The sequence below is a fragment of the Strongylocentrotus purpuratus genome, unplaced genomic scaffold, assembly GCF_000002235.5.
Source record: "Strongylocentrotus purpuratus isolate Spur 01 unplaced genomic scaffold, Spur_5.0 spur5_scaffold_16, whole genome shotgun sequence".
NCBI lineage: Eukaryota > Metazoa > Echinodermata > Echinoidea > Camarodonta > Strongylocentrotidae > Strongylocentrotus > Strongylocentrotus purpuratus.
Genome location: NW_022145601.1, coordinates 26,117,640 through 26,144,227, shown reverse-complemented (window position 1 = coordinate 26,144,227; position 26,588 = coordinate 26,117,640). Strand labels below are relative to the sequence as shown.

The following is a 26,588-nucleotide window of genomic DNA, read 5'->3' as shown; positions in this document are numbered from 1 at the left end:
TCATTATCATTATCAGAATAGGAAGAGTCTTACTTTAGACTGAGTTTCTGGAGGGTGCCGAGTGCGTTCTCCCTGGTGATAGAGTCTTTATCTTCTGACTGTAATGCTATCTGAAGAGTATCAACAATGTGAGGATACTGCCCAAGATATGTCCTGCCTGTGGAGGAGAAAAAGAATAGTGAAGATTTGTGCACATACAGTATGCAACGAAAACCCTGGTGGCTTACCACAAATTTTATTTAAAGAGAAGGTTGAGTTTTTGGAAGAGGTGAAAAATAAAAGTGTGGAAGAACATCAGATAAAAAATGTTCCCTGAAAAGTATGGCTCTTCAAAAGCCCTAGTATGCTAAATATGGCATGTAACATCACACAAATAGGGACAGATTTTTATGTCACATGTTTGTGTAGTCCCATATACATTTTTCTGTGTACAGCGCTTGTTTACCAAGACTGGGCCAAATTTCTTATCATTTGAATGATTCTCGAACCTTGCAGAACACACCAATACTTATATGCTAGATGATCAACCTTTTCTGATCGATTCCACGTTTCTTTCACAATGCAATCACATGACCAGAACTCAACTTTATCTTTAAGAATATTGCGCTTCATATTTTTTGTATCTAATAGCACACAAGTAAGTGACTCTTTCACTTAACTTCCATGATTACTTTACTTATTGCTATCTATTGTCATCTGCATTTTCATATTTGTATGTGACTTCCTTTAAAACTGTTTGTTATTACATTCATATTTTGTTAAGTGCCTTGAGAATTTTCCTTTGGAAGGATATGAGCACATAAGAAATGTTACTATAATTATAATCACCTCCATGATACTTGATAACATATGGGACACACAATGCCCAATTATATGAAAATGTAACCATATCACATTTAAGCCCACTTACCGACTGAGAGTGAAGCAAAAGCATTGAAGAGCCTTGCCATGTATTGCTGTACTACCTCATCAGAAGCAGCAGTAAGAATCTCTATAACTTTCTCCTGGTAAAGATACAAATAAGAAAACAGCATTCAATATCAGTCATACCAGCAATGTCAAGCATCCCCCCTCCCAACAATAAACAAAGGAGGGGGCAGGGGGCGGAAATAGATTTGTGTAATGTTTGTAGTTTGTTATAATAATAATCTGGATTTATATAGTGCTTAATACGAAACACCGTCTCGAAGCACTTTACAGATATTATTATCCCATTCATCAGATTCATTCGCAATATGCACCATATCCGCTCCCTGGGGATTATTACTACCATATGGTCACCCTGAGGGCATAAGCCAATTACTAACACAAGGGCTGTCATTACCCTACCAGGTCCCCATTTCTCTCCTGGGTATGAAGTGGCAAATATTGATCAATGCTTTGCCAAAGGACATTATTGCCGTGTCGGGATTGAACCCAGGACCTTTGCATTTCAAGTCAAGTACTGAAACCACTCAACTACGACACCTCTACCTCGCATTGTATCTTGTATCTGACAAAGCAGTTAGATGAAGATTGTGATATTAATCTACTGGTATACCAAATAATACACAGGTGTGAGTGCGTTATGGTCAATGCAGTGCATGAAGGTATTCAATATGATGCGATGAAATTAACGAGGTGTAGCCAAGTGTATTTTGTGCCATCGTGAATACCCGAATAGCGCTGCATCGACATAACGTCAGGAATGAAAACCTGTGTATTATATGTTCTATAAAATGGGTCGACAATCTTACTTAGCAAGGCCATAGGATGTCTCCCTGCAACCTTCATCCACAGTTGTTATCACCAAAATGCACTCCATGCAGATGGTACCGTGCATATAGTAAAAACTAATGCACGGTCACATGATCCATATCGACGCTTCTCATTGGCTACATTTTATAACATGTTATAACATACTGTGTTCTTACCCTGTGGGAGCTCCGATGTGCACAGCCTAAGATATCATTCTTGATGAACGCTGAGATCACTTCACCCCTCTGCTCACCAGGCTCACTGCGAGTCAAACGCTATATGTGATGTCATGGTAAAAACAAACAACAAAATTTAGCATAACGGGAATGTACATAGTCAAGTACAGGAAAAACTGTCACACAGAAATTACTAACGATAGACTGTAGCATGAACAACACATGTGGGCATCATATGTTTCACCAAACATTGCAAAATAGTACAGAAAACTAAAGAAATAGATATTATTATTTAACTTTTAATATATATATGTCGTCAAACATTTATTGCAAAAACATACGGTCGTGACACTATTATGGTCCCCATTTTCACTACATGTGTATATATGAGGTAATGTTCTATAGATCAACCGACAGATTCCTGAGTTTGTATGTGAAGATGATAGTACAAGTAGATCAATAAACAGTCTGTACCAAAACACTTTTTACAAATTAATTCAGTGTGACCTGTCTCTCAAGGCACCCATGGGAAAACAGAAAACCTGCTGTGTGTCTTAGACAGGGTCTATAATATGTATTCCAAGTCAGAGAGAGACTATATAAGGGACCATTGTAGAGAGGTGACCATCATAGAGAGGGGTTCACTTATCAGAGGAGTGCTTCACAAAGTCTAAGATCTGTTTTCTCTCACCATTTACTGGCATCAGTCTCTCAAGGGACTTACAAATCTACAGAATTGACATTTTTTGATATTTAATTATTGAAGAAAAAAACATTATCTTTAGATCATAATGGTGAGAGCAACCAGTGGCATGAATGGCCTGCCATAGTTAAGTCCAACTTAAAGTTGATCTTTGTCTTTGTGAAACACTCCCTCGTTAGACTTTATATTTCGGAACAAATCTCACCCATCTGAGGGATTGGAGTAGTAAAGCCACTCTTCTGTCATCTGCTGATACCATGTCTTTCTTCACCACCTTGTAGTCAAGCGAGGGCAGTATAGGCAACGCATCCCTGCAAGAGTAAATACATCTATACATTAGTACAAATCATCAGCCGCAACCCGGAGGTGTATCGCCTCATTGGCAAATATTCTGAAGTGGGGTTTCACTTAAAGCTTATCTGTACTAGTTTATAGGAGGGATTAGACCATCCTACAAGGTCACTGGACAGATGGTTATCTCATCAACTCACCTCTTAATTAACATAAGAAAAAGAGGATCATGGGGGACCAATGGTCACTGATTAGGCATTGTTTTCTATATAAAGGGAGCAAGTAGCTACAAGAAGGACAGTGTGGCTTTAAACTCCAGTCTAAGTTAAATAAGAGTTTAAATAAACATGAACTCGATCATAAGTCTAGTCCAAGTTGGGTTTAACTCCATTTCTGTTTCTTGAAGTCCAGTTTAGTTCGACCAGAGTCTGAGTTCAGTCTAAGTTAAACAATAGTTTGGTTGGTATGGAGATGTAGTCTGAAAATGTGTATTGTTTCAAAGTTACATTTCATTTGTATTTTCCTGGTCTCCGTGTACTGTACATGGCCAATTCCAAACTTTTATTCTTCTTGAGCAAAGAAATAGCAAAATGTGACGAATGAGTCTAGATATAATATGAATGCCGTAATCAAAATACTGTGTTCTAGACATGATTTGTAAAATTATACATAGTGTACATATAACATGTATATTGAGGATTTTGCTCTCTCTCTCTCTCTCTCTCTCTCTCTCTCTCTCTCTCTCTGTCTCTCTCTTTCTTTCTCTCTTTCTTTTATATCATTTGCAATGAACAATGTGACAACATTTTGTAACAAAGAAAGAAAGAGAACAAGCAGAAAATGTCACATTAAAGACTTGCACTGAAATTGCATTTGAAGAAAAGAAAAAAAAATATTCAGAATTGAAGCTAGAATCTGCAGATGAATGAAAATTAAGTTAGAAAACACTAACAACTGAAAGTGGTAGAATCTATTATGACATGTAAATCATGTTCTTGTAGTAAATATTGAGAAAATCAGTATGTTAAAAAAAAGATGACTTCAACCTTTTATGTACATGTCGATGATTGATGATGCATACATCACATATCGTCTGCTGAACCATATCATTCACTTTGTAGGTATAGATAATTCTACAAGATCTCATGCATCTTGTCTTGTTCTATGAATTGGTAATACCGGTACATATTATTAAAATCCTTTCTATCTGAAGTGAACAACAAAGAAGATTTGTTTACATTTTATTCTTCAACCAGAAATTAAGAAGTCATTTATTTCTTGAAAGGAGAATGGGGAGTAGACTAAGAAAAGTTCTCTTCTTGCTCTACATGATTTTTTTTTTCTTTTTTTTTACATCCATCACCAAAAAAAGTGAAGCTCATTTAGTTTCTCAGCAAACAATATGTAGTTTGATTTACGATGAGCTTTTGCACAGGATAAGAAATCTTGTTATTCAAACTATCTAAGTATTGTACAACTCATTACACCTGATTGCATTAGGATGAAAAGAGAATGATAAAGAACTACAAATGAAAACAGACAGGAATTGCAGCAGCATCCTGCAAGAAATATTGGATAGAGTACACGTACAAAGAAAGATTGAAGCTAAACTAGATGGAACATGGTAATTAAAAGGGATTAAAATTAGACATGATTACAGCAGAATCTTAAATGGTGGGCTGACTTTAAGGAATAGAATCTGATTGGCTGAGAGCAAAGTTGTCATAGAAATTTAACATTTGTTATTGATACCAAGTTTTATGAAACAGGGCCCAGTTATCATCATTCAGACTCTGATGCATACACTGCCCCAGTTAGAAAGATCCTCCAAGGGGGATATTAATTTTAGGCAGTTGCATTCCATTGTGACTAAAAACACCACTTTTTACTCTGCAACCTTTAATAATCCCTTGTAATATGTGTATATCAGGTAGTAAACATATCAATGGTATATTACATGTGAGCCGATTTCAAATGTTGTGCAAAAGTTAAAGAAACTGAGACAACTGGAATGATATTACAATAGGAAATGTTAAAAGATCAAACAGTGACAACACTACGCAAGATGAACAGATGTCAACAAACAAGGGTTTCACACAATGGGCGACATAAAGGATGATGAGATAGAAAGAGTCATTTTAATTCATATGGCTCATGTAACTCAAATGTTTCTTCTTTAGTTTAGAAATTTGTTATTTTTAGCTGTTAAAAGAGGAGAAAAGTAAGAAAGAAAAATGGTTAGATGAAGTAGTCAGTCCTAATTCTCTCACCTTATTTCTTCGGGGATGGTACTACAGGGATCAACAAGTAAAACAACAAAAATAATCAAACATACACCGTGTACACGGCAGACTAAATGCATGTTAACCATCCAATCACCATAACTCGTAGACAAGAACCAACCAAGCATTTAGTTACAGTAAATTAAAAATTGCATTATAAGAAATAATACACATCAGGGAACCAAAACCCACCGAGATGCAGTATTCTTCTGAAATTCTTATTACTGATTAAGACCGAGAGATTATCACTAACCCTGTATTATAAATGTATGTACATGTACATCTACTTTTTCTCCTGCTACAAGGAAATTTCTTTTGCAGACATTTTTAAGAAACAGAGAACTAAATCTACCTGCACATACAAAGTGTAAGATTAAATTATTACTAAATCAATGATTATCATTTGGTAACTGAAAGGACAATAATTATTAATCTAACTTTTACTATCACACCCAACATATCCATCAAGAACAAGTTTAAAAGTGATTTTGATATCTGGAAATGGCAGAATAAACATTCTCATATAATTACATAAAATGGATCAGTGTAAAGAAGCTTAAGATATTTGGTTTGTGTATCTGCCCAACGATATGGAAGAATCTGTGCAATAGATGAATTTATAAGCAAAAGAAATACAAGAAAACAAATCTAAAGGTAACAACCCACAATCAGCAACAAAAGGTTGAAGATAATTATAGAGATCAATTTGACTCTTTCTAGTCCTATTTCCAGTTGAGATCCTTTCCTTCCTGCATAACAGTTACTTTAATCAAACCTTAAGCGGATTACATTTCTTTTTGGTGGTACAACTGTCCAAATGGTTGTACCTCAAACTTAACCTCTAAGTTATCTTCGCACCATGCAAACCTGTATTTTCAAACAACATTTGGACTACGTTGTATTTAGTCCTCACTGAATACAATGAGTGAAGATACATTTTACAAGCTCCACCTGAAAAAAGAAAACAAAATCATTTAACGCAAGATTTTTGTATCATCTTACCTGTGTTGTGGTTGCATCGAAACTTTCAATACTGAAGCAGCCTGCAGAAATGAAATAACAATACAAATCATCACTACTTCTAAAAAAATGCAACTGCTTCTACGAAAAAGTACTGGTAACTGCAATGTGAAAGAATCTCAAATATATATATATATATATATATACATGTATATTTTGTATAACTTACTATCTTACATGTTCCTTTATGACTCACACTTATCATTAATCTGCATTCACTCAGCAACTTATCAATGTTAAATTTTCCTCAAATTTTCCTTTTACCGTAACTTTTGAAATGATGTTGAAATCGGTGGCCAAAATTTTAAAGGAGGCAACATAATATGGGTGGTGACAATATTGGAACTATGAAATCTATGATTTTAGAGCTGTTTTCCACCACAGTGCAAACAGATTCCTTATCATTCTTCACAGAAAACAAACGCGCATGAAGTAACAATGTCTGTAAAGATCTTTTAAAGATATTGTTTAACAATGTTAAATCTGAGATGCACGGCCCTATGTGTTATCAGTGTCTGTGATATGGTGTAATATTGAAGCCTTAACAAAATTGCACTTCAAAATGATCAAAAAGTGCCTCAAAAAAGAAAAAATCTTTGAGTTACCAGTTTTACCATACTTGTTTTCCCCAATAGACTGTAGTGTTATGAAAACAGTTAGCAAAACGCAAAATTTGGTTTCGATTTACGATCATAAATATCTTGATAATCAGACAGGTGATCGGCTTGTAAAAGTCATGGGGCTCCTGAATGACCTAAAGGTCTATAATAATCATTGAAGCATGAGCTAAATCCAGGATTTTGTTTCAGAATCTGAGACAAAGTTACCCAATCCCTTTAAACTGTTGACAGTGAGTTACTTTACTTTCCTTTCTTTCCCAAAAGCTTAGTACGGAAAATACCCAGTTTCGTAAGCGATGGATGGGTTAAGTGAGCAAAAAAAAGAAAGCTTACCGTTGGAGGTCTTGTGACATCCACTGATTCACTCAACTGGTTTGAGAAGAGTCTCTGGCATACCCTCTGAACATATTCGGGTGTAACCTGTACAGCACATACCAAATAAAGAAGGATCAAACATACCTTGGACTACATGCAGATAAATGTTTGGCACTTAACAAAGCATATATCAATTCACAAAACCTCTCTGTAACATCTATCAAGTAAAGGTAGATAGGGAAATCAAGTACAGTCAAACCTGCTTTAGTGACCATCTGTATAAAAAGACCACCTGTCTACAAAAACAACATTTTTTTATTTCCCTTGAAAATAGTTTCTCATTGAAACATGTACTAAAGGAAACTATACATAAAGACTACCCACCTACAAAGACCACTTTTTTGTCTCCCTTGGCTGGTCTTTATAGACAGGTTTCACTGTATAATGTCCCATATGTCACCATGTATTGTTTATTCTGCACATAGATGAACATGCAAATTGACATCAGAGGTGCCATTTGACTTGATAATTGGTCTTGTTTGTAGAGATGACATGATGCAGTGGATACGTCCCTGGAACGTGAATCACATGGTTCTAATAAAGTTATCTACTGCAAATAAGATTTATATCATATTTTTCTCACAAATATCATCACACACAGAATATAATACCTTTTCAACAAGATAATTGAACAAAAAATAAGTATTTTTGTGTCTGAATTGTGTATGAAATAAAGTAAAGAAATATAAGAGTTTCTAATATAATTAATTACCGTTTTTCCTTTGATACAGCTTTCCAGGGTGTCTACTAATTCTGCTGTAATACCAATCAGATTGTGGTAATCCGCCTGTAAAATGAAATAGAATATCATAATAAAAGATCATTAAAAATCAAATTCGAACTCACAAAATGAACTTCATCTAGACATTTTAATACTATTTGAAGTACAATAGAGTGGACTAAAACTAAAGTTCTCATTCGAGTGATGAACATGCAACATTGGTAATGTACCAGGTAGTACTTATAATATATTTGACATAATGTTGAAAGGTACTGGAAAACTATGTGGGAATATGAATCCAACATCAGGTGGTTTATAGGCCATTTTCGTAATATAACTAAATTTATACTTAAGTGTATCGATACAAAATATTTCATTCACCTGTTACAAATAATTGTATTTCAATAGTCAGAATGCAAATTGCATATATATGTTTTGTCAGGTAGGGCTAGCCATAATGTTTGCCCTACCTAGCAACAACTAACGTATGCAGTTTTAATTCTGATAATTAAGATACACTTATTTTTAACAGAGGAATGAAATAATACGTATTGAGGTACTTCACAAAGGCATATACATAAATTTTGTTACAATACAAAAATGGCCTACTGTCTATGAAGCATTTGAAAACCAAATTCCCCTAACTTTTATGAATTACCTAAAACTAGGGAGTGGAAATTGTGCACACTGTGTGCGTGTAAAAATCTGATGACCAGGGTAATAATAATGTAACACCTGTAAAGTGCTTAGAGACGGTCTTTCGTATTAAGCCCTATATACATCCTAATGTAATATTACTATCATTTTTGGAGTATGAATACAAATTTAAAAATTGCACACCTGAATTTTGTTGTATCTCTTGACGTAGGTCATATTGCGTTTCTCTCCATCGACAATAGCACTCTGTAACTTCTGGAGCTGTTCTGAGTTCTTGCTGTTCATATCCTGGTACAGCTCAAATAACCTGGGTTGAGGGTGAGCTGGAAGGGTGATAGCCATGAACTTCTCCAGCCGTACCTGCAAAGCGTTTATGGAGACGGTTAGGATCTATGAAGGATATCGACTATCGACTAGTTCTCATGAGGGGGAAATCTGTTCTGTTCAATGAACATGTAAATGTATTTTTATGGACCTTTGGTTGAATATGCATGATTTCGTCATGACTAGTGTGTTCGATGAACCAATAAACATCCCCAAATTGCTGATGTGAGATGCTTGTAGGATACTTTACAGGAGAGAGTGGGGAATTTGCCATTGAAAATTGCACACACATATACAAGCACAATTATTTTTTTTTTAAATCGTACTCTCGTATTTACTTCTAAAAATTGTACGAAATACAATAAAATCGTACTGGTTGGCATCTGTGTACTGTAGTAACCAGGGGCGTACGCAGGATTTTTTCAAGGGGGGGGTTTTAAAATATTTTGCTCCCGAAAATTTGAAAATCGCGCCGGCCGAAAAGTCGCTCAGTGGGGGGGGGGGGGGGGGGGGGGGTGGTAAGCGGACACATTTTTTTTTTTTTTTTGGTCTCGAAATTTCATAATTTGACATTTTTTGTCGTTGGGGGGGGGGGTAAGGTCACCTTATATAGGTTAGCCCCAAAGGGGGGGGGGTTTACATACATAAAAATACCAAAGGGGGGGGGGGTTTGAACCCCCAAAACCCCCCCCCCCCCCCTGCGTACGCCCCTGGTAGTAACCAACAGGATTTTCCTACCTGCAGATCAGGCACCCAGCTGTCCTGAAAGAGCTCTTTATATGAAGGATGCTTGGTAGGATCAGGGACGAATGGGAGAGCATAGAATGGAAGGAACTCTGTCGTCTGACTCAAAGATGCTCCTCCGGTCTCTAAATACTTCTTGAATTCTTCCATTGCTTCTTCTAGTTTGGTCCGTCCCTATTCAACAAAGAGTAAACATACGCATTAGATAAAACACTGTATTTCATCATATATTCTCAAGAGATCAAAATCATGTTTACTGATCAAGTTTTTCTTAATAAGTTGGTTTCTTTCACAATATGTTAAGTGCTTAATACACTGTAGAAACGATGTGTATGTTACATGCTAAATAAATCATTATCCTTAGCCTAAGGACATAGGAGATATGTTTCAGCGGATACGTGGTCACTGACAGGTGGCTATCTCATCAAATCAGCTCTCAATTAAAGGTAATACAAAGTTTTGGTATGGGGTCATGAATTTGGTTCAAATGAACATATTGGAAGCAAATGCGATCCTACAATCTTCAGTAATCATCGTCACGGTGGAAATCGAGTCTAAAGTTATGAAATTGTAAATAATAAACTCTTTAAGTTGTATAGCTCCCTCTCAAGGTCAATATATTGATTAAGCTATAAAACAATATTTCTTGACTAAAATCAACCGATTAGCTATTCCCATCTGGAAATTATATTTCACAACTACATATTCTGAGATTTTCACAGTCACAGCTACCATTGTATGGCCGTAGGCACTATTTTAAATTTATCAAAATTTACCGGGAGCACCGGTAAATTTATATAATCAATTTTTCTCGAAAGCGGAATTCTGCTAGGGGCTAAATTTTCTAGTGCTTATAATACATCCACAGGGGCATCTAAATATATCAAAATTGTAAAGAATCACTATCCAGCCAATTTTCAAAATTTTCCGAAACTTTGTATTACCTTTAACATAAGAAAAAGGGGATTATGGGGGACCAACGGCCATCGCTTAGGCATTGTTTGCTGTATAGAGGGCACAAGTAGATACAAGTAGTGCAGACAGGCTTTAACAATGGGATAGTAGTAGTACTACTACTACTGCTTCTACTACTATTTTCATTATTATTCAAAATATATTTACATTAAACCCTTACAACTTAATGAAGAATGTGCATTGCATGAAATATACAGTAACAGATATTTTTTAATAAAAAAACAACAACATAATGCTACAAAGTAATTTTGTAGCTGCAAGTCTGTTTCCTATGCCCGTAATTTTTTTGCTTTCTGAAGGCACATTGAAAATTTTGCATTGAGCCCTTGTCAGCATAATTACTTTCACAGAGGAAGATCACCTTGCATTTTATCCATAATTTCTTGTGTTGTTGGGTGGGACAATACATGTATGCAATTCGCATTCTGACTATTGAAATACAATTATTTGTAATAGGTGCATGAAATAATTTGTAACATGGCACTTAACAAAGATTTGTGCATTAAATTTGTTTATACAGTCAAACCTGCTTTAGTGACTACCTGTCTACAAAGACCACCTGTCTACAAGGACCACATTTTTTGTTTCCCTTGAAAATGGTTTCTCATTGAAACATGTACTAAAGGAACCTGTCTATAAAGACCACCTTTCTACAAAGACCACTTTTTGCGTTTCCCTTAGGCGGTCGCTATAGACAGGTTTGACTGTATTACAAATAGAGAAACCCACCTTCTTGCCTGTCATCATGTGGTATTTAATTGGAAAGATTGCGAAGTAGATGTTAAGGTAGAACTCTAGTTTCTTGCAGACTGCATCATTGCTCCTGACCGGCTCTGGAACATTCTCATTCCATATGGTGAAGAATTCATATCTGGCTCCAGTCTTGAAAAGAGCAAGTAGGTCCGACTGAATGATATATGAAATAATAAAGAGAAAAAAGATCAAACATGATGTACAACAAAATTGATTGCGTTTATTGGAAAACACATGTAGAGGCAAGACGAGTAATAGTCTACTGTACATAGATATGACGATATAAGTGGCTACGTGTATGATATGGTTATAACATATATCTGATGAACAGACTCAAATCATTGACTGGCAATCAAAAATGATGCAATGGTAATGCTCTGGACTGAAAAAACAATATTCCATATATAATAGTAAAGAAATAACAGAGCGACTGGCTGGAATCACTTATCTGAAGCCCATCATTCAATCGTTTTTTTTTTTACCTAAGCAAGCATCTATAAATTTCTTTAACACAATACATATAATTAATACATCCCACATTGGGTATTTTTAACCAGACAGAAAGTTCGACCATACTTTTTGGTTCTGCCAATGTGCCCAAGTTAAAATAAAGCTATCAAAAACTGAATTGTTACATTGTTTAATAATAACTGCCCATGAAGATTTATGTTACACCAGCAATTATATAGTCTTTAAGGCACAAATGAATTATTGACTAGTTGCAGGTGAATTCCAAGATGGATCCCCCCTGAAGATTTGCTCTGTGTTCATTTCATAGCTTTAATACTATACAGTACATTTATTTTGTTGAACACCAATTCCTGATTTGGACTGTAAAATACCTGAAGATCTGCCTTTCGTTTGTTCCATGGCTTTCTCATTTGCTGTTCTATAGGGCGACCTTTAGCCTTGGTCTCTACATCAAAGATTTTCTGTGATTGTTCCAAGCCACAAAAATCCAGGTACTGGGGACAATCAAAGAGAGAGAGAGAGAGAAACAAAATTGATAAAACAATAGTATCATAATTTATGAAACACACACACAAAAAATATAAAAAATAGTATATTTTTAAAAAATAAAAAATTTGATGAAGACGTATACGGTAGTAGTTGGCTCTATGAAAATACAGACCTGTGCTGGAAACTGTAAACAAAATTGCACTGGAACATACATATTGCAAAAAGGAAAAATCACCTTCGATTAAATAAGTCGAATGTTTCCATGAGAGTATTAATAATGCCCAAACTGCATGGTCACTATTCCTTTGAACACTGATCGACTTACTTTTAAAACAACTTAAATTATCATTTAATCTTATCTCTTTCCAAGAGAGCTTCCTAGTTATAAAAATCATAATCTACAGGCTTGCTGGCTAACAACTTTTGTTACAGATGTACAAGATAAAATAGGGCAGGGTGCTACAAGAATTTTTTTCACCACTTGCCCTGTCGGGCAAGTGGGTTTTCAATTTACTTGCCCAAACAATATTTCCACTTGCCCAAAACTTTAAAGCGAAAAAGGACTCGAGGTTAAAGCATTTATTATCTCGTAATGATAAGTTAGTGTTTTAGATAGCAAATTAATGCACATACATGTACAGTGTAACTGTACTGAATAATAACCTAATATGTCAAATAAATATCATGCCAAAATTTGTAAATTCTTACTAAATAATAATATTGAAGATATTTTACGATAAATCTCGGATAAGTATGCGAAAACTAGACTAAACAACGTCGCTAAAACCATGAAAACAAAACAACAACGGCTTATATTCTGGGGGTCTCGATACTATTATCAAAATGACTCGCTCGGTCGGATCTTGAGACCGCAGTAATAAATTGAAAACGAGACAAAAACATTCATCTGATTTATATGAGCAGCGAGTTTTAAATAATATGTTCACAATCATTAACAGTCATTATGAATAAATATCAAACATTTGACTTTTTGTACTTACTAGAAAATCCCTGTTGTTTATTCCATTCCGATTCGCACGTGTTCATTTCCCTAGAATAATGACGTCATATTTGGCGTGATTCAACCAATCGGCAATCAGAGAATAGCAAAGGCCTGTCGGTGCGGCCTGCAGAGCTAGAGAGAGAGAGCGCGAATAAGCTCGCAGCTGGTACGATCGCGCTAGCTGTCTCTAGCTAGCTCACGGCCGGCCGTGCGTGGAGGCGGAGCGGCATTCATGGCTTGAAGTGTCACTGTTGCATGCGCGCTGAGCTAGCTGAGCTGGCTAGCTGTCTGTGAAGTTTTTTCGAAATCGGAACGATCGCTTTTTTGCTTCTGGATTTTGACGACGGGTAAGAAGTTGATGGGTGAATGGTAGAGTTCTTGGACACTAGGAAATTACTGTAAAAGTATCACTTGCCCGAATCGGGCAAGTGATAATTTGATTTACTTGCCCGACGGCTCAATTTGGTTGCCCCGGGACGTCGGGCAAGCGGGTTTGTCGCGCCCTGTAGGGTACTGGTATTCATTAGATTCAAAATTCAAATGATGTTTCATCGCCCCCTTTTCAAAATGAAATATTCATGACCACATGGAACTAACTTCAAATAAAATAATTGATAAAACAAACCTTTGGCCCATTTTCCCCCAAATTTGTTGAATAGTTTAAGGTAATGTTCTGGCTCACTACCCATTATACCAAAATGGAATTGTATTACGGTACCTTGAACCAAATTTAAACTCACTTCTTTAACGATACCATTCAACTCTCCTTCAAAGGCTACAACTGTTGTGGTACTTCCATTTCGTTTAGACCCCATCTTGAAGCAGCATTGCACATCCAACAAACAATCTTTTTCGCCAATTTACAGCAGCATCATCTAGGTGAGTAGGTCAAAGGTCATATGGGTACTCCAAGCAAAATGTGTTGTTTTCACAATTCTTCAGAGTAGATGAAGTTGAGCTTCTGCACAGAGATAAAATAAATACAAAGTTTGCTTTCAGACGCTAGCAAATATTACAGGAGAAAATAAACAAATATTTAAAGCTCACAAGATGTGTTTTGAGGTGAAAGATACAGAGCTATTCAATGAGACATGGCACGGTTCAATGGAATGCTGCATTTTTTTACCTGAATTATATAGTTTCTTCCAATAAATGAAAAACATTGAACATTTTTTTTGACAACAATAATCATTATCGCAGATTAAAGTGTTGCACAAACAGAAACGGATTATTAATTTTTCACTCTTGACAATTGCATGAGTTTTCAATTAGATCTAATTTCAGACATATATGCCATGGGGGTAGCCGTGGCTAGCTTCGTGAAAATGCCATGATCGAGTGCATGCAACACTGCAAGATCAACATCTCAACGCCAATGGCAATGGCAATGCTGCCTTGACTTGAGCTTGACTCGAGCTTGACTGGCCTGTCTGCATATTTTATTTCACAGAACCCTCATTGACAATGCGAGCGACTGCTAAATCATTGAGAAGTTGAATGATAAAGGATAATGGACCATGGACCCATGTTTGTGCACATGAACAAAATTCACTGCAGAACTGGCTGTTGACGCGTGACATGCAGGGCCCCGGCCCCGGCCCCGGCCCCGATAAGGCCGATGGCAGGGCCGGGCACTAGCTACGGCACATCACGTCACTACCTGTCCTACGGACAAGCGCCAGTCCACTGCCCAGTACCGTGCCCAGTAACTGCCACTGTTATTATTCTCTGGCTCTGCACACATTCCGGACTCACTCACACTCACTCACACATATCTCATGTATTTACCAACTAGGTGATATCTCCAACTATTCAAAAGACAACCGACAACTTGTTCTTTTGATACAAATAGGTGGAATACAATAGTGAAATGTATATCCCCGTATGTTGCGATCAGATTGAGATGGGAAAATGTAATATTTTCGTTGCGAATGTAAACTACTTGATCATCACCTTCGCAAATATGCACTCTGCGCATGCGCCATCGCGTAATTCGGTTTCGCATTATCTCCGACCGGATATCGATCGGATTTCTTTTCTTTTTTTCCTTTTTTGGGGGAAGGGGGGGGGGGGGGGTATCATACCGGCATGCCATCATACCTTAAAGGTAATACAAAGTTTTGGGAAATAGTGATTCTTTACAATTTTTATATGTTTGGATGCCCCTGTGGATAAGTACTAAAAAAAAAATAGCTCCTAAGGTCTATAGACACTTCTGCTTTCGAGAAAAATCGAATATAAAAATTTACCGGTGCTCCTGGTAAATTTTGATAAATTTCAATTAGCACATACGGCCGTACAATAGTAGTTGCGACCCTGAAAACTTCAGAATATGTAGTTTTGATATATAACTACCAAACGAAAATAGCTTATCGGTCGATTTTAGTCAAGAAACAATGTTTTATATGTGTGTGTGTGTGTGTGTGTATTGGGTTTTTACAGACGTGTATCAATCAGATATGATTATTTACGTCTGGGGACCGACCTTTAAACGTCACCATCCGAAAGACGTGACTCAGTTTCGAACCTGCGTCCTCGGCTGAATCAGTTTGTAACTTCCACTTACTTATAGCTGGATTACAGGCGCACGCCACAACGCCTAGTTATATGTGTGTGTGTGTGTGTATTGGGTTTTTACAGACGTGTATCAATCAGATATGATTATTTACGTCTGGGACCGACCTTTAAACGTCACCATCCGAAAGACGTGACTCAGTTTCGAACCTGCGTCCTCGGCTGAATCAGTTTGTAACTTCCACTTTTTAGCTGGATTACAGGCGCACGCCACAACGCCTAGTTTATTATAGCTTAATTAATATCTTGACCTTGAGAGGGAGCTATACAACATAAAGATTTTATTATTCACAATTTCATAACTTTAGACTCGATTTCAACCGCGAAAATGATCACTACATATTGTAGGATCGCATATGCTTCGAATATGTTCATTTGAACCAAATTCATGACCCCATACCAAAACTTTGTATTACCTTTAAACATGAAAGGGTCGATGGGTTGAGTGAGCACTCTACAGCCTACATTATTTAAACGTTTTTCTTTTGTTTCTATCACGAAAAGCGCACAAAATAAAAATAAGGGAAATAAAACTATAACCCATGATTAATTTCTTTTACAGCATAGGAGCTCGGATGAATTAAGTCCCCGCTGGTTGAAGACAGGGAGAGAGAAACGGAAGGCAGGGAGCACACGTCAAACTGTGCCCCTTTTAGAATACAATCAGGCTCTCTGTACAGATAAGTCATTTTGATTTAAGTAATGTGTCACTGGCTTTTACACTAAAACGTTTGTCCCTTTAAACTATTCATTCTACTAACCTGCTAAAACGAGGCATCGATCTTCCAACCTACCATGCTTGAATCCTACCCCCTTTTTGCATGAACTTCATAGAATACTAAGGTATCAATGAACAGCCATCATGATGGCCAGGTAGTCACAAGAAACAAAAATCCCATTCAATTTGTATATTTATTTTTCCTTTTTTTTTGCCTTTTTTTTCAAGAATATACATGATAAAGGTTTAGACAACAAAGGAGTCTTCAAACTCAAGGGAACTGCATTGGCATTATTAAATGTCATTCGTGTTAAAAAGAGAAATAATGACCGTGCGTGCTATGACAAGATTTTTTTTATCATCCCTCATCTCCCCCGATAAATAGATTTCTTAAAGCCCGTCTGTACTAGTTTGGCCAGGGGTGATTAAACCACACATCGTGATCACTGACAGGTGGTTATCTCACCAACTCAGCTCTCAATTAACATAATAAAAAGAGGATCATGGGAGACCATCGGGCACCGCTTAGGCACTTTTTTCTATGTAGAGGGAGCAAGTAGCTACAAGTAGTACAGTGGGGCCTTAAAGCCTCTCTAATTCCATGTGCCCCTTATTCAAATCGTCTGAGAGCAGGTTTTTTTTCTTGAAACGCCTCCCCCCCCCAAAAAAAAAAATATATAAAAAAAATCGCTCTCTACGCTCACTCGCATTTATAGGTTATCTCATTAAGTAACATATTCAAAGCCTTTCTGCACTAGTTTTGCCAGGAGGGATTAGACCTCCCTGCGTGGTCACTGGCAGGTAGTTATCTCATCAAATCAGCTCTCAGTTATCCTATGAAAAAGGGGACCACGGGGGAACAATATGGTCACCGATTAGACATTGTTTGCTATATAGAGGGCGCAAGTAGCTATAAGTAGTGCAGTGGGGATTTAATTAAAGGACTTATATGTTCCTTCATTGATATTGTGCTTTAAACACATCATGATTGGGTTTTTAAGAGATAACCTGCCGCAATGCGCCTCACAATTTTTTTTTTTTTTTTGCTTATATCTTCAGACCTTCACACAACTGCAGAGTACTGGTGCTGGAGCAAAAGTTTGGACCATGGTCGACGTTCTTTTCTCCCATATCTTCCTAATTTGTAAGTATTTAGATTTTAGATTTTATTCATAGGCCTATACTTTATACAATCTAGTTTTATCACTTAATTGATACGTTGCATTTAACTTATCAAACACCTACTATTCCTTCTTTCCTTTTCCCCCTTTTTGGTTTTCAGCTAATGATCCTGTCATGAATATTGTTTACGCCTTTACGCACTGCACTGGTGTACTGATGGGGGGGGGGGGGGGGGAGTTGCCCCCTCCCAATAAAATTCAAACGTGGTTTATTTCTAAATCGATACCAGTAAACCTGACTGACAGGGCTTGAGCCCCAAGACGCTCCACTTTTTGAAAAAGTAGGCCTATATGAAGAGAAATAGAAAGAAAGAAAGAAAGTGTCACAAATAAGGTATCAAAATATGGTCATCTGACCGTAATTAAATGCCTTAAACCCCTGAGCTTCCTGGGGCTCTGCCCCCTGGACCCCACCAGGGGCGGCCACCTGGATGCTCATCTGACCGTATTTTAATGCCTCAAACCCCTGAGCTTCCGGGGGGCTCCTCTTCTTGACCCCCGCAGGGGCTTTTCCCTTGGACCCCTGCACGCCAATCTACGTGTCCACTCGCTATGCTCTACCTGATCGTAAATAATTTAGCCCCCCCCCACGTCACTTTGAAAACGTTCCGCAGGGCTTGCACGCAGGGGCGTCACTAGACCTTTTTCAGCGGGGTGGGGGGGGGGGGGTATAGAGGCCACCGATTACCGACAAAACTAGCAACTAGTTACCGCCAAAATTTACTACAAACCCGGGGCCGTAGGGAGTAGGCTAAATCATTTTTTCTATGAACTATCTATAGTATTTGCGTATAGATGGTCATTTTTCCTCGATGACATAATATACGATTGATTTCGTCAACTTAATCAGCAGCATAGATATTTAAATGCAGCACGTTTCATTAAATTGTTAGAGAAGAAAGGAGACGATTCGTTGTACCGTTCGCGACTCTTAATCCTTCTCTGAATGAAGTTTCCCCCCCCCCCCTCCCGGGCGAAGCCTGGGAGCTTTGACGTTTCCTTGAATTATTATAGAAAGAAGACGATTCATTGTACCATCCGCGACTCTTAATCCTTGTCTTAATTCAGTTTCTCCCCTCCCGCGTGAAGCGCGAAAGCTTAGACATTTTCTTAAATTATTAGGGAAAGAAGGCGATTCGTTGTACCGTTCTCGACTCTTAATCCTTGTCTGAATTTAGTTTACCCCTCTCGCGCGAAACGCGGAAGCTTTGACGTTTCCTTAAATTATTAGAGAAAGCAGACGATTCGTTTTTCTGTTCTCGACTGGTAATCCTTGTCTGAATTCGGTTTTCCCCCGAAAATTTTAAAACTCTGATTTTTTTAGCTGATATTATAGGAAAGTGAAACTTAGAGAAAAATACAAATATTATAGTTGTAGTCTCTCTCGAAGTCGTCACAGTGGATAAAAAGTCACAGTTCGTAGGGAGAAAAAAACTTGTCAGCCGACTCAATCCACTAAATCAAGAACTCAATTAATGTATTGATTACTAGTATGGTAAAGCGAAAATACGCGATACAAAGTTACAGAAAAGGCACAAAACTTTATTAAAATTGTTGACCTGATAACCATGGAAGATCTAAACCCGACACTTAAACAGTTTTGCAACTGGAAGTAAACTTATTCTACATCAATGCGCTTTTAAAAAATCGATACGATGAGTCATTTCAAAACTTGTTAAATTGTTTGATTGTTAGTCTTCACGTCTCAAACAGATGATTTTTCAATGATATTTATACAATTAAAAGGAAACTGGTCACCTGTGAATGGCTGGTTGGCCTAGTTGCCGATTTAAAAAAAAAAAAAAAAAAAAAAAAAAAAATCTGACACTTGATTTCTTCAAGAGCGTTACAACTGAAACCATGGCTATTCTATATAATTATACACGCAATAGACAAAGAAAGTAATACGTTGGGTTTTATTGTAAAACTCACTCAAGTGGTTTGTTTACTGCTTTTTCACGCCTCAAAGATAATGTTTCAACATAATTATTCCCATAAAATCAAAGTGATCAATTGGTTTGTCAAGCTGTGATTGGGCGATTTGTAATAGGTTGGTGAAACAGCTTCATGCTCTGAAAGTCCCTTCCAAAATATAAATTGGTACATTGGATACTATCATAACGAGTATCTCTGCTCTAAACTTTCGGGATTGGAGTGAGTCGGCGCAACTGTAAATCTGAGTTCATACTCTCTGCACGCAAATTAGTTCACAAACTGAACATTTAGAATGTTCTCGAAAAAGGATTTGATCCTCATCATGATACCATTTCTACTTCTTCTCATTCTGAATGCTTTCTGTCAGCAGTCTTTTTCTACGACACAAAGTTGTGAGTATCAGTATAAGAATTTCAGAGGAATTGAACACCGAAATGTTTCCGTTATATTTCGTGTCAGACAGTCATTGCAAGAGACGCAATATCTTCGGTGGACGAATAATAGGAATATTTTAATTGGCATATACCACAGTTACAGTCACGATTTCGTACGCTTTGTCAGCAATAAACGTTATACATTGGTTGAAGGAATCGAAGACAACACATTTGAACTATCTATACAATTTGCACGAGAAAATGATTCAGGCACTCACACCATTCACATTTACGACGGGATTGGATCAGTTTGTTTGGTTCTCCAACTAGATTTAAGAATTGACAATACCGACCCCACTTGCAATGCTCTTCTTTACCGTACAATGGAGAAGGTTGAGATGTTTTGTCGCTGGATCCAGGTTGATAAAGGAGACTACGCAGAGATTGTAGCGAGAGAAAGTGTGGTGGTATCCAAGGATGAGACTGGAATTAACGATTGGCGTTATGTCTACTGGAAAATAACAAACACCTTCAGCGTTTATGTGACAGTGGAAAACCTAATTGCTGGAAATGAATTTCCCCTCAAATGTTTAGTTTTTTATAAACAGAAAAATGTAAATAAGACGTGTGATTTTCCATCAGTGATGCAACATATGATTCGGAACGAACCAACTGAGCAGTTCATGCTTGAGCGTTGCAGCCAAAGTGAGCATATTCCCCACACGTGGTGGTACAGTGTTGAAGAAAAATTGATACCTCTCGAATTTTCAACAAATTATACTTTGTCTGACATTCATCACATCGTTTTCTTTTACGGAGAAGAGGATGATCACTCAAACGTGATCCTACACAGCATGAACAAATTTAATTATTGGGACAACCGGTTTAGCAACGTTTCGTTTCTTGCGGAAACTACCAACAATCAGCAACGGCAAGCACATTCACCAGAAAGTCTGGAATGCAATAACCTCACTGTGACCGTCATCGTAACAGCTCGTACAATGATTTCTACTTCTACTTCTACTTCTAATAGTCCTAGTGCTCCATTTACAAAATTGTCAACAACAGAAGGAATATGTTCGAGGAAATATATTGTCGACGGTATAACAGATTTTTGGAGCTCCATGACAGGAGTAGCATCGGCACTTGGATTCATCTTTGGTATTATTTTTACAACACTGTATGGCATGTGTCGAGAAAAATATAGAACCTTGGGTGTTCGAAGGAGTTCAACGACTGCAGTAGGTAACGAAAACACGGAATCCCTGGAAATTACGACTCTTTTTACCCAAACATCTCGACCCGGTGAAGCTTCTCTACCACACAATACTGTATCAAATCAGCCACTAGTAGACACGACACTTGATGATTCGCAGTTAGATGTCCTGCATTCTGGTCGGCGCAATCCATCAAGCCTTTCTGCCTCTCAGGCGTTGGTAGAGAGAGAGCTTAACTCTAATTCACGTCACGTCACTCCTTGTGGTGTAAATTTTCCTTCTTCAGAACTTCTTGATAGGTCTGGCCGCATCCACAAAAACTCGGAATGCACTCATCATGATAACGAAGGAAACAGCAAGAAACACAATCATATTGCAGTCGTTGTAAGTGGGACATCTCTTGAAAGCACTTATTGTTCTCTGGATGATATTGATGGCGCTACCTCGAATACCGAAAACACAGATCTGCTGTCATCACCGACATCCATGAAAAGGGCCCTCCGATTCAATGGCAGCAAGGATTGTAAGAGTTCTTACAGCATCAGTGAAGCGACTCCACCATCCGTAAAAACCACTGATTCGCAGGAAGATGTATCGGCCAAACCAATGGTAGACGTGGAGGCTCTTTACGCTAAACCTGACATGAGCCGAAAGACCAAGAAGATCCATCGCTCTGCAGCATCGAGACGTGTTACCAAGCAGCATGACCTAGGTGACAGAGCTCCTACGAATGACGACTGGAGAAATGCGAGGATGAATCAAACAAATCGTGTGGCAGAAAATGATATAGGCTCAGATGTCTTCGTTGATGGTCCTATCTACGGTAACAGTTTGAGCATTCGCAATCTTAATGATGAATCCCCAAGAGAGGACGCCTTGTATGTGAATTCGTATGGTAGCCAAGATAATTAAAGACAGTGCAGGGCTACATGGATGCATGTTTTTCATCTACTTTTTCCTCTGCAGTGCGAAGTAAGATCACTCAAAGATTATTGTCCTTAATATTGAAAGTGTTGATCTACGAAAACATTCACAAGACGAAAGTTCAATAATTTGTTGGGTAAGTGTTGCAGACGCAAGACCTTTATACAATTAAAGAGAAGATCAACATTGCTAGGTCATCGTGGTGAATTTTATAAGTCTTGATCTTTCACCACATAATCAGGATCTACCAAAATTGTGTCTCTACTCAGGGGACGGATAGTGATTCTAATAATTCGTCATTATTATAAAGGAAGCTATAAGAAAACGGTATCCATATCAGTACTGGAAGTATCAACAATAGCCCACGGTGTAAGCATCATATCATTCGTGTTTTCTTACAGAAGGGCTTTAGTGTAATATATATTAATGTAAGCAATATGAAATATATTAACTATAGTGTCATATGTGCAGTATATATAATATGTCATAATGGATATTACGGATTGCACTCTAACAAAGAAAACGGTTCTTAAATTAATCTTGATATTGCGCAGTGGTTCTAAAGAGAGCGATGTTCCTCCTAAGAACTCTGAACAGTTAAAGGTTTTGCAGGTGTCACTAAAGTTTCTTTAAGCAATACAAAAGTTAAACAAAAGATTTCTTTTAAAAGCACAACATTTGGGAAAAGTTATTAACTTTAAAAAAAAAAAACTATTTCGTGAAAATAGAATAGATAACAATGTGTAAATAAATGAGGGCAAATACTGTTTTATCTTGATGCCTTGGTTCGGGGCAAACTTGACATTTATTCATTATTTCTTCGTTTCATATTTATTTGATCAGGATGGTGGTGAACATGAGCATACACTTTCTTATTCATCCTGTGCGGAGCATCGATATCAATGACAGTTTGGTGGTTAATTCCTTCAAAAACCTTTTTACAAGCTTCCACTGGAGAATCCTCTTGGGGTTCTAAAGAAAGGACAATGTTCTATTTTAAACGTCTTTTCTAAGAGTATGGTCAGTGTAGAAATCGTTCTTGCTTTGAAGGTTTTTTCGAATTATATAGAACTTAGATTCATATGGAAATGTCAGATATATTGTAATTAAAGGGTATGTTTTGTAATATTCAAATTAGCGTATCAATGTATCTATTCTGTTTATCCATATTTCTGTATTTCACCTACTAGCAATACCAATAAATATATTCCATGCTTGTTCATTTTTAGAGATAAAGGGGAAATACACATACAATGTCTTTCGTCTCTGTATAATGTGTAGTGGAAGTCATACCCTGGCAAATAATCGTTAGTGATTTATAGCGAATTCCATCTCCCAGCCACAGATATATACGTGTATGTCAAATAATTTCTTGTCTTAATTGTGTCAATAGTTATCTGTACAGAAATGAAAAAAAATATCTGAATAACTTGTTCATTGCTGAACTATGTTTAAAAAAAAGCTGAATATGAGAAATATCATTCTACTTTGGTTATGTTTCATTTTCAAGTCACAGAATAAAATTATGATTTAATAGTTTTTCATTGTTTTAATCACGGCTGTACAATATTCAACCTTGGGAAAATCTTAAGTTTTGGTTTCAGCATTAATTGGAGGGTTCTTATAACATGTAACAATTAAATATCAATCGAGATAATTAACTCATCTTTGTTTCTGTTTCATTTGTTAAAGGATATTCAAATGAGACTGACACTATACACTCGAAGAAAAAAAAGACTCAATACATTTCAAGACCATAATTAAAGGAAGGGACTTTAAGACCCCGCCTCCACAGTGACGACATGCGATTAAATCTATTGGGTTGCATCATTAATTTGATTGTCTATGATTGCGTTACTACAGCCATTTAAAATGCTGTAATTAACCACTCTCACTTCTTTATATTTCATAACGATCTTAGATTGAAAAGATAAATCTATTACAGAAACATTTCGACATGACGCCGGTCCAGGGGCGGCCGAGCGACTTCCAAAGTGGGGGGGGGGGCACCAACAAAAAAGGGCACTTTCTGGAAGAAAAGGGCACCTACAGTGGGAAATCTCAAAGCGAAAATATACAATTTTTTTAGACATTGGTATATACCCCTACATTGTGATTACATTATCAGGGATGATTTCAATATTTGTTTCTCTTCATACATCATACAAGATATCGCTTAAGCATCATACTTTACAGTTGGGTGTGATGTCTGAATATGCATTTACGAGCGAGCGAAGCAAGCGACAAAAATTTTAAAGATCTGTGAGGTCGCAGTGTGTAAACTTACATCTTATAGAGAGGAAAAAAGCCAATCGTGATGGGGTTATAAGCACATTCTCATAACGGAAGACTGAAAAGACCTTTGATAAGTAACATAATTATATCATATTTAAATGCGAGCGAGCGCAGCGAGCGAACTTTGGGGGAAATTGCTCTTTGTCGCTTTAAATAAGGGGCACGTTTAATGATTACATGAAAAGGGGACAATTATCGAAAGGGATAAGACACTTATTAGAAAAGAAAAGGAGCACGTGTCAAAGTACAAAGGATAATTATAAGGGTGAAAATGAGGCATTTTTTTCACCTGAAAAGAGGCACTCACAAGTGATGAAAAAGAGGCGTTTACGAAAATGGGAAATAGGCATTTGTTGACGGAAAAGGGACACCCATCAGATTTTTATAGGGGCATTTATAAGAGGTGAAAAGGGGATAGGTCCCTTATTAGAAAGGAAAAGGGGCACGTATCATTATTAAAAGGGGAATTATCAGAGTTGAAAGGGGCACTGACCAGATATGAAAAGGGGCACTTATGAAAATGTAAAAGGGGCACTTATAATAAAGGAAAATGTGCATTTGGTGAATGAAAAGGGGGCACGGTTCAGATTTTTAAAAGGGGCAGTTATGAGAAGGGGAAGGAGCTCTTTCTTTTTAATGGGGGCACTTATCATAAGGAAAAGGGACACTTATTAAAAAGGGAAAGGGGTAGTTGTGAGAAGGGGAAGGAGCTCTCTCTTTTTAATGGGGGCACTTATCATAAGGAAAAGGGGCACTTATTCGAAAATAAGAGGGGCACATGTTAAAATGAAAGGTGTGCTCATCCGAGTTTAAAAAAGGGGTAGTTATTAAAAGTAGAAGGGGCAGTTCTTACAAAGGAAAAAAGGGGAAGTTGTCAAAGTAAAAGGAGCACCTCTCAGTTTTGAATAAGGTAATAATCAGAGGTGAAGGGGGCACTTATTAAAAGTGAAAAGGGGCACTTCTCGTACCTGAAAAGAGGCACTTACTAGAGATTAAAAAGGGCACTTATTCAAGATAATTTCAAGATTGATGAGAATGGAAAATGGACACTTATTGCAAAGGAAAATGGGAACATGTCGAAGGAAAAAGGGCACTCGTCAGAGGTGAAAAGGGGGAAGGGGCACTTTTACTAAGTAATAGGGGCACTTGTCAAAGTAAAAGGGGCACCTTTCCTATGTAAAAGGGGCACTTCTTACAAAATAAAAGGGGCACTTTTCCTATCTAAAAAGGGGCACTTTTGGGGTATCTGAAAAAGTGGGGGGGGGGGCACTGTGCCCCCCCCCCCTGCCCCCCCCCCCGGGAGGGCCGCCTCTGAGCCAGTCTATAGATCTAGCTGAATTCATGCATTTTAGCACATATCAACATAATTTAATTATTCCTTCTAGTTCTACATTTATACTCTCTGTTGAGTTGATGCCTGCTACCATGGGTGTCGATCCGGGGGGGGGGGGGTGGCCTGTACAATCATCCCCCCCCCCAATAATTCATCATCAAAAAAAAAAAATGAAGAGAAAAATTAATGATGAGAGCCCGATGAGAGTAGTTAATGGTTATTACTCGCAAGATGACCATCAATATACACATTAGGCTATCTCATGTTCATAATACATACTTATATAAACAAATAGAAAACGAAGTAAATGAGACAACCGTATATGAAACAAGAATAAATTGAATTCATCAGGGATTGCTGAATTTATTCAATGTATTCAATCAACAGCATCATAGACATGCTGTGCGCCAAATACAAGGCCGCAGTGTTAAAAAGCAACGAGCTAAATGTTAAGCGCGAAGCGCAAAAGTGCAAAAAAGAAGTAGAGAGTGGGAGACAGAGATAATGAGAGACAGAGAGGATAATAACCCAGGTAGCAAGCCCTTGCGGGACCCGCACATGGGTCCCATTCTCTGAAACATGGCCCCATATGGAAAACCATCTGGGGCCCGAAGGCATCTGCACCCGAGAAGCATAATGGGAACCATATGGGTATGCCCAGCTTATCCCATCTGGTACCCATATTGGTTAACCCAG

The 26,588-nt window shown here is 37.5% G+C and overlaps 1 protein-coding gene across 3 annotated transcripts in view; it reads right to left on the bottom strand.

Moving 5' to 3' along the window:
• Positions 1-15,316, bottom strand: part of LOC579634 (lisH domain-containing protein ARMC9) — a 33,753-nt gene extending 18,437 nt beyond the window's left edge. For all 3 annotated transcript variants that reach the window (XM_030987152.1, XM_030987153.1, XM_030987154.1), the window contains exons 1-14: positions 15,130-15,316; positions 14,082-14,302; positions 12,221-12,343; positions 11,355-11,531; positions 9,645-9,824; positions 8,766-8,942; positions 7,917-7,991; positions 7,163-7,249; positions 6,192-6,232; positions 5,178-5,198; positions 2,822-2,927; positions 1,914-2,012; positions 911-1,004; positions 34-157 (exon numbers count right to left, since the gene is read on the bottom strand). In XM_030987152.1, the coding sequence (XP_030843012.1) occupies positions 34-157; positions 911-1,004; positions 1,914-2,012; positions 2,822-2,927; positions 5,178-5,198; positions 6,192-6,232; positions 7,163-7,249; positions 7,917-7,991; positions 8,766-8,942; positions 9,645-9,824; positions 11,355-11,531; positions 12,221-12,343; positions 14,082-14,156 (1,379 nt within the window). In that variant the 5' untranslated portion in view covers positions 14,157-14,302; positions 15,130-15,316. The remainder of the gene's footprint in view (positions 1-33; positions 158-910; positions 1,005-1,913; positions 2,013-2,821; positions 2,928-5,177; positions 5,199-6,191; positions 6,233-7,162; positions 7,250-7,916; positions 7,992-8,765; positions 8,943-9,644; positions 9,825-11,354; positions 11,532-12,220; positions 12,344-14,081; positions 14,303-15,129) is intronic.
• Between the last annotated feature and the right edge of the window lie 11,272 nt (positions 15,317-26,588).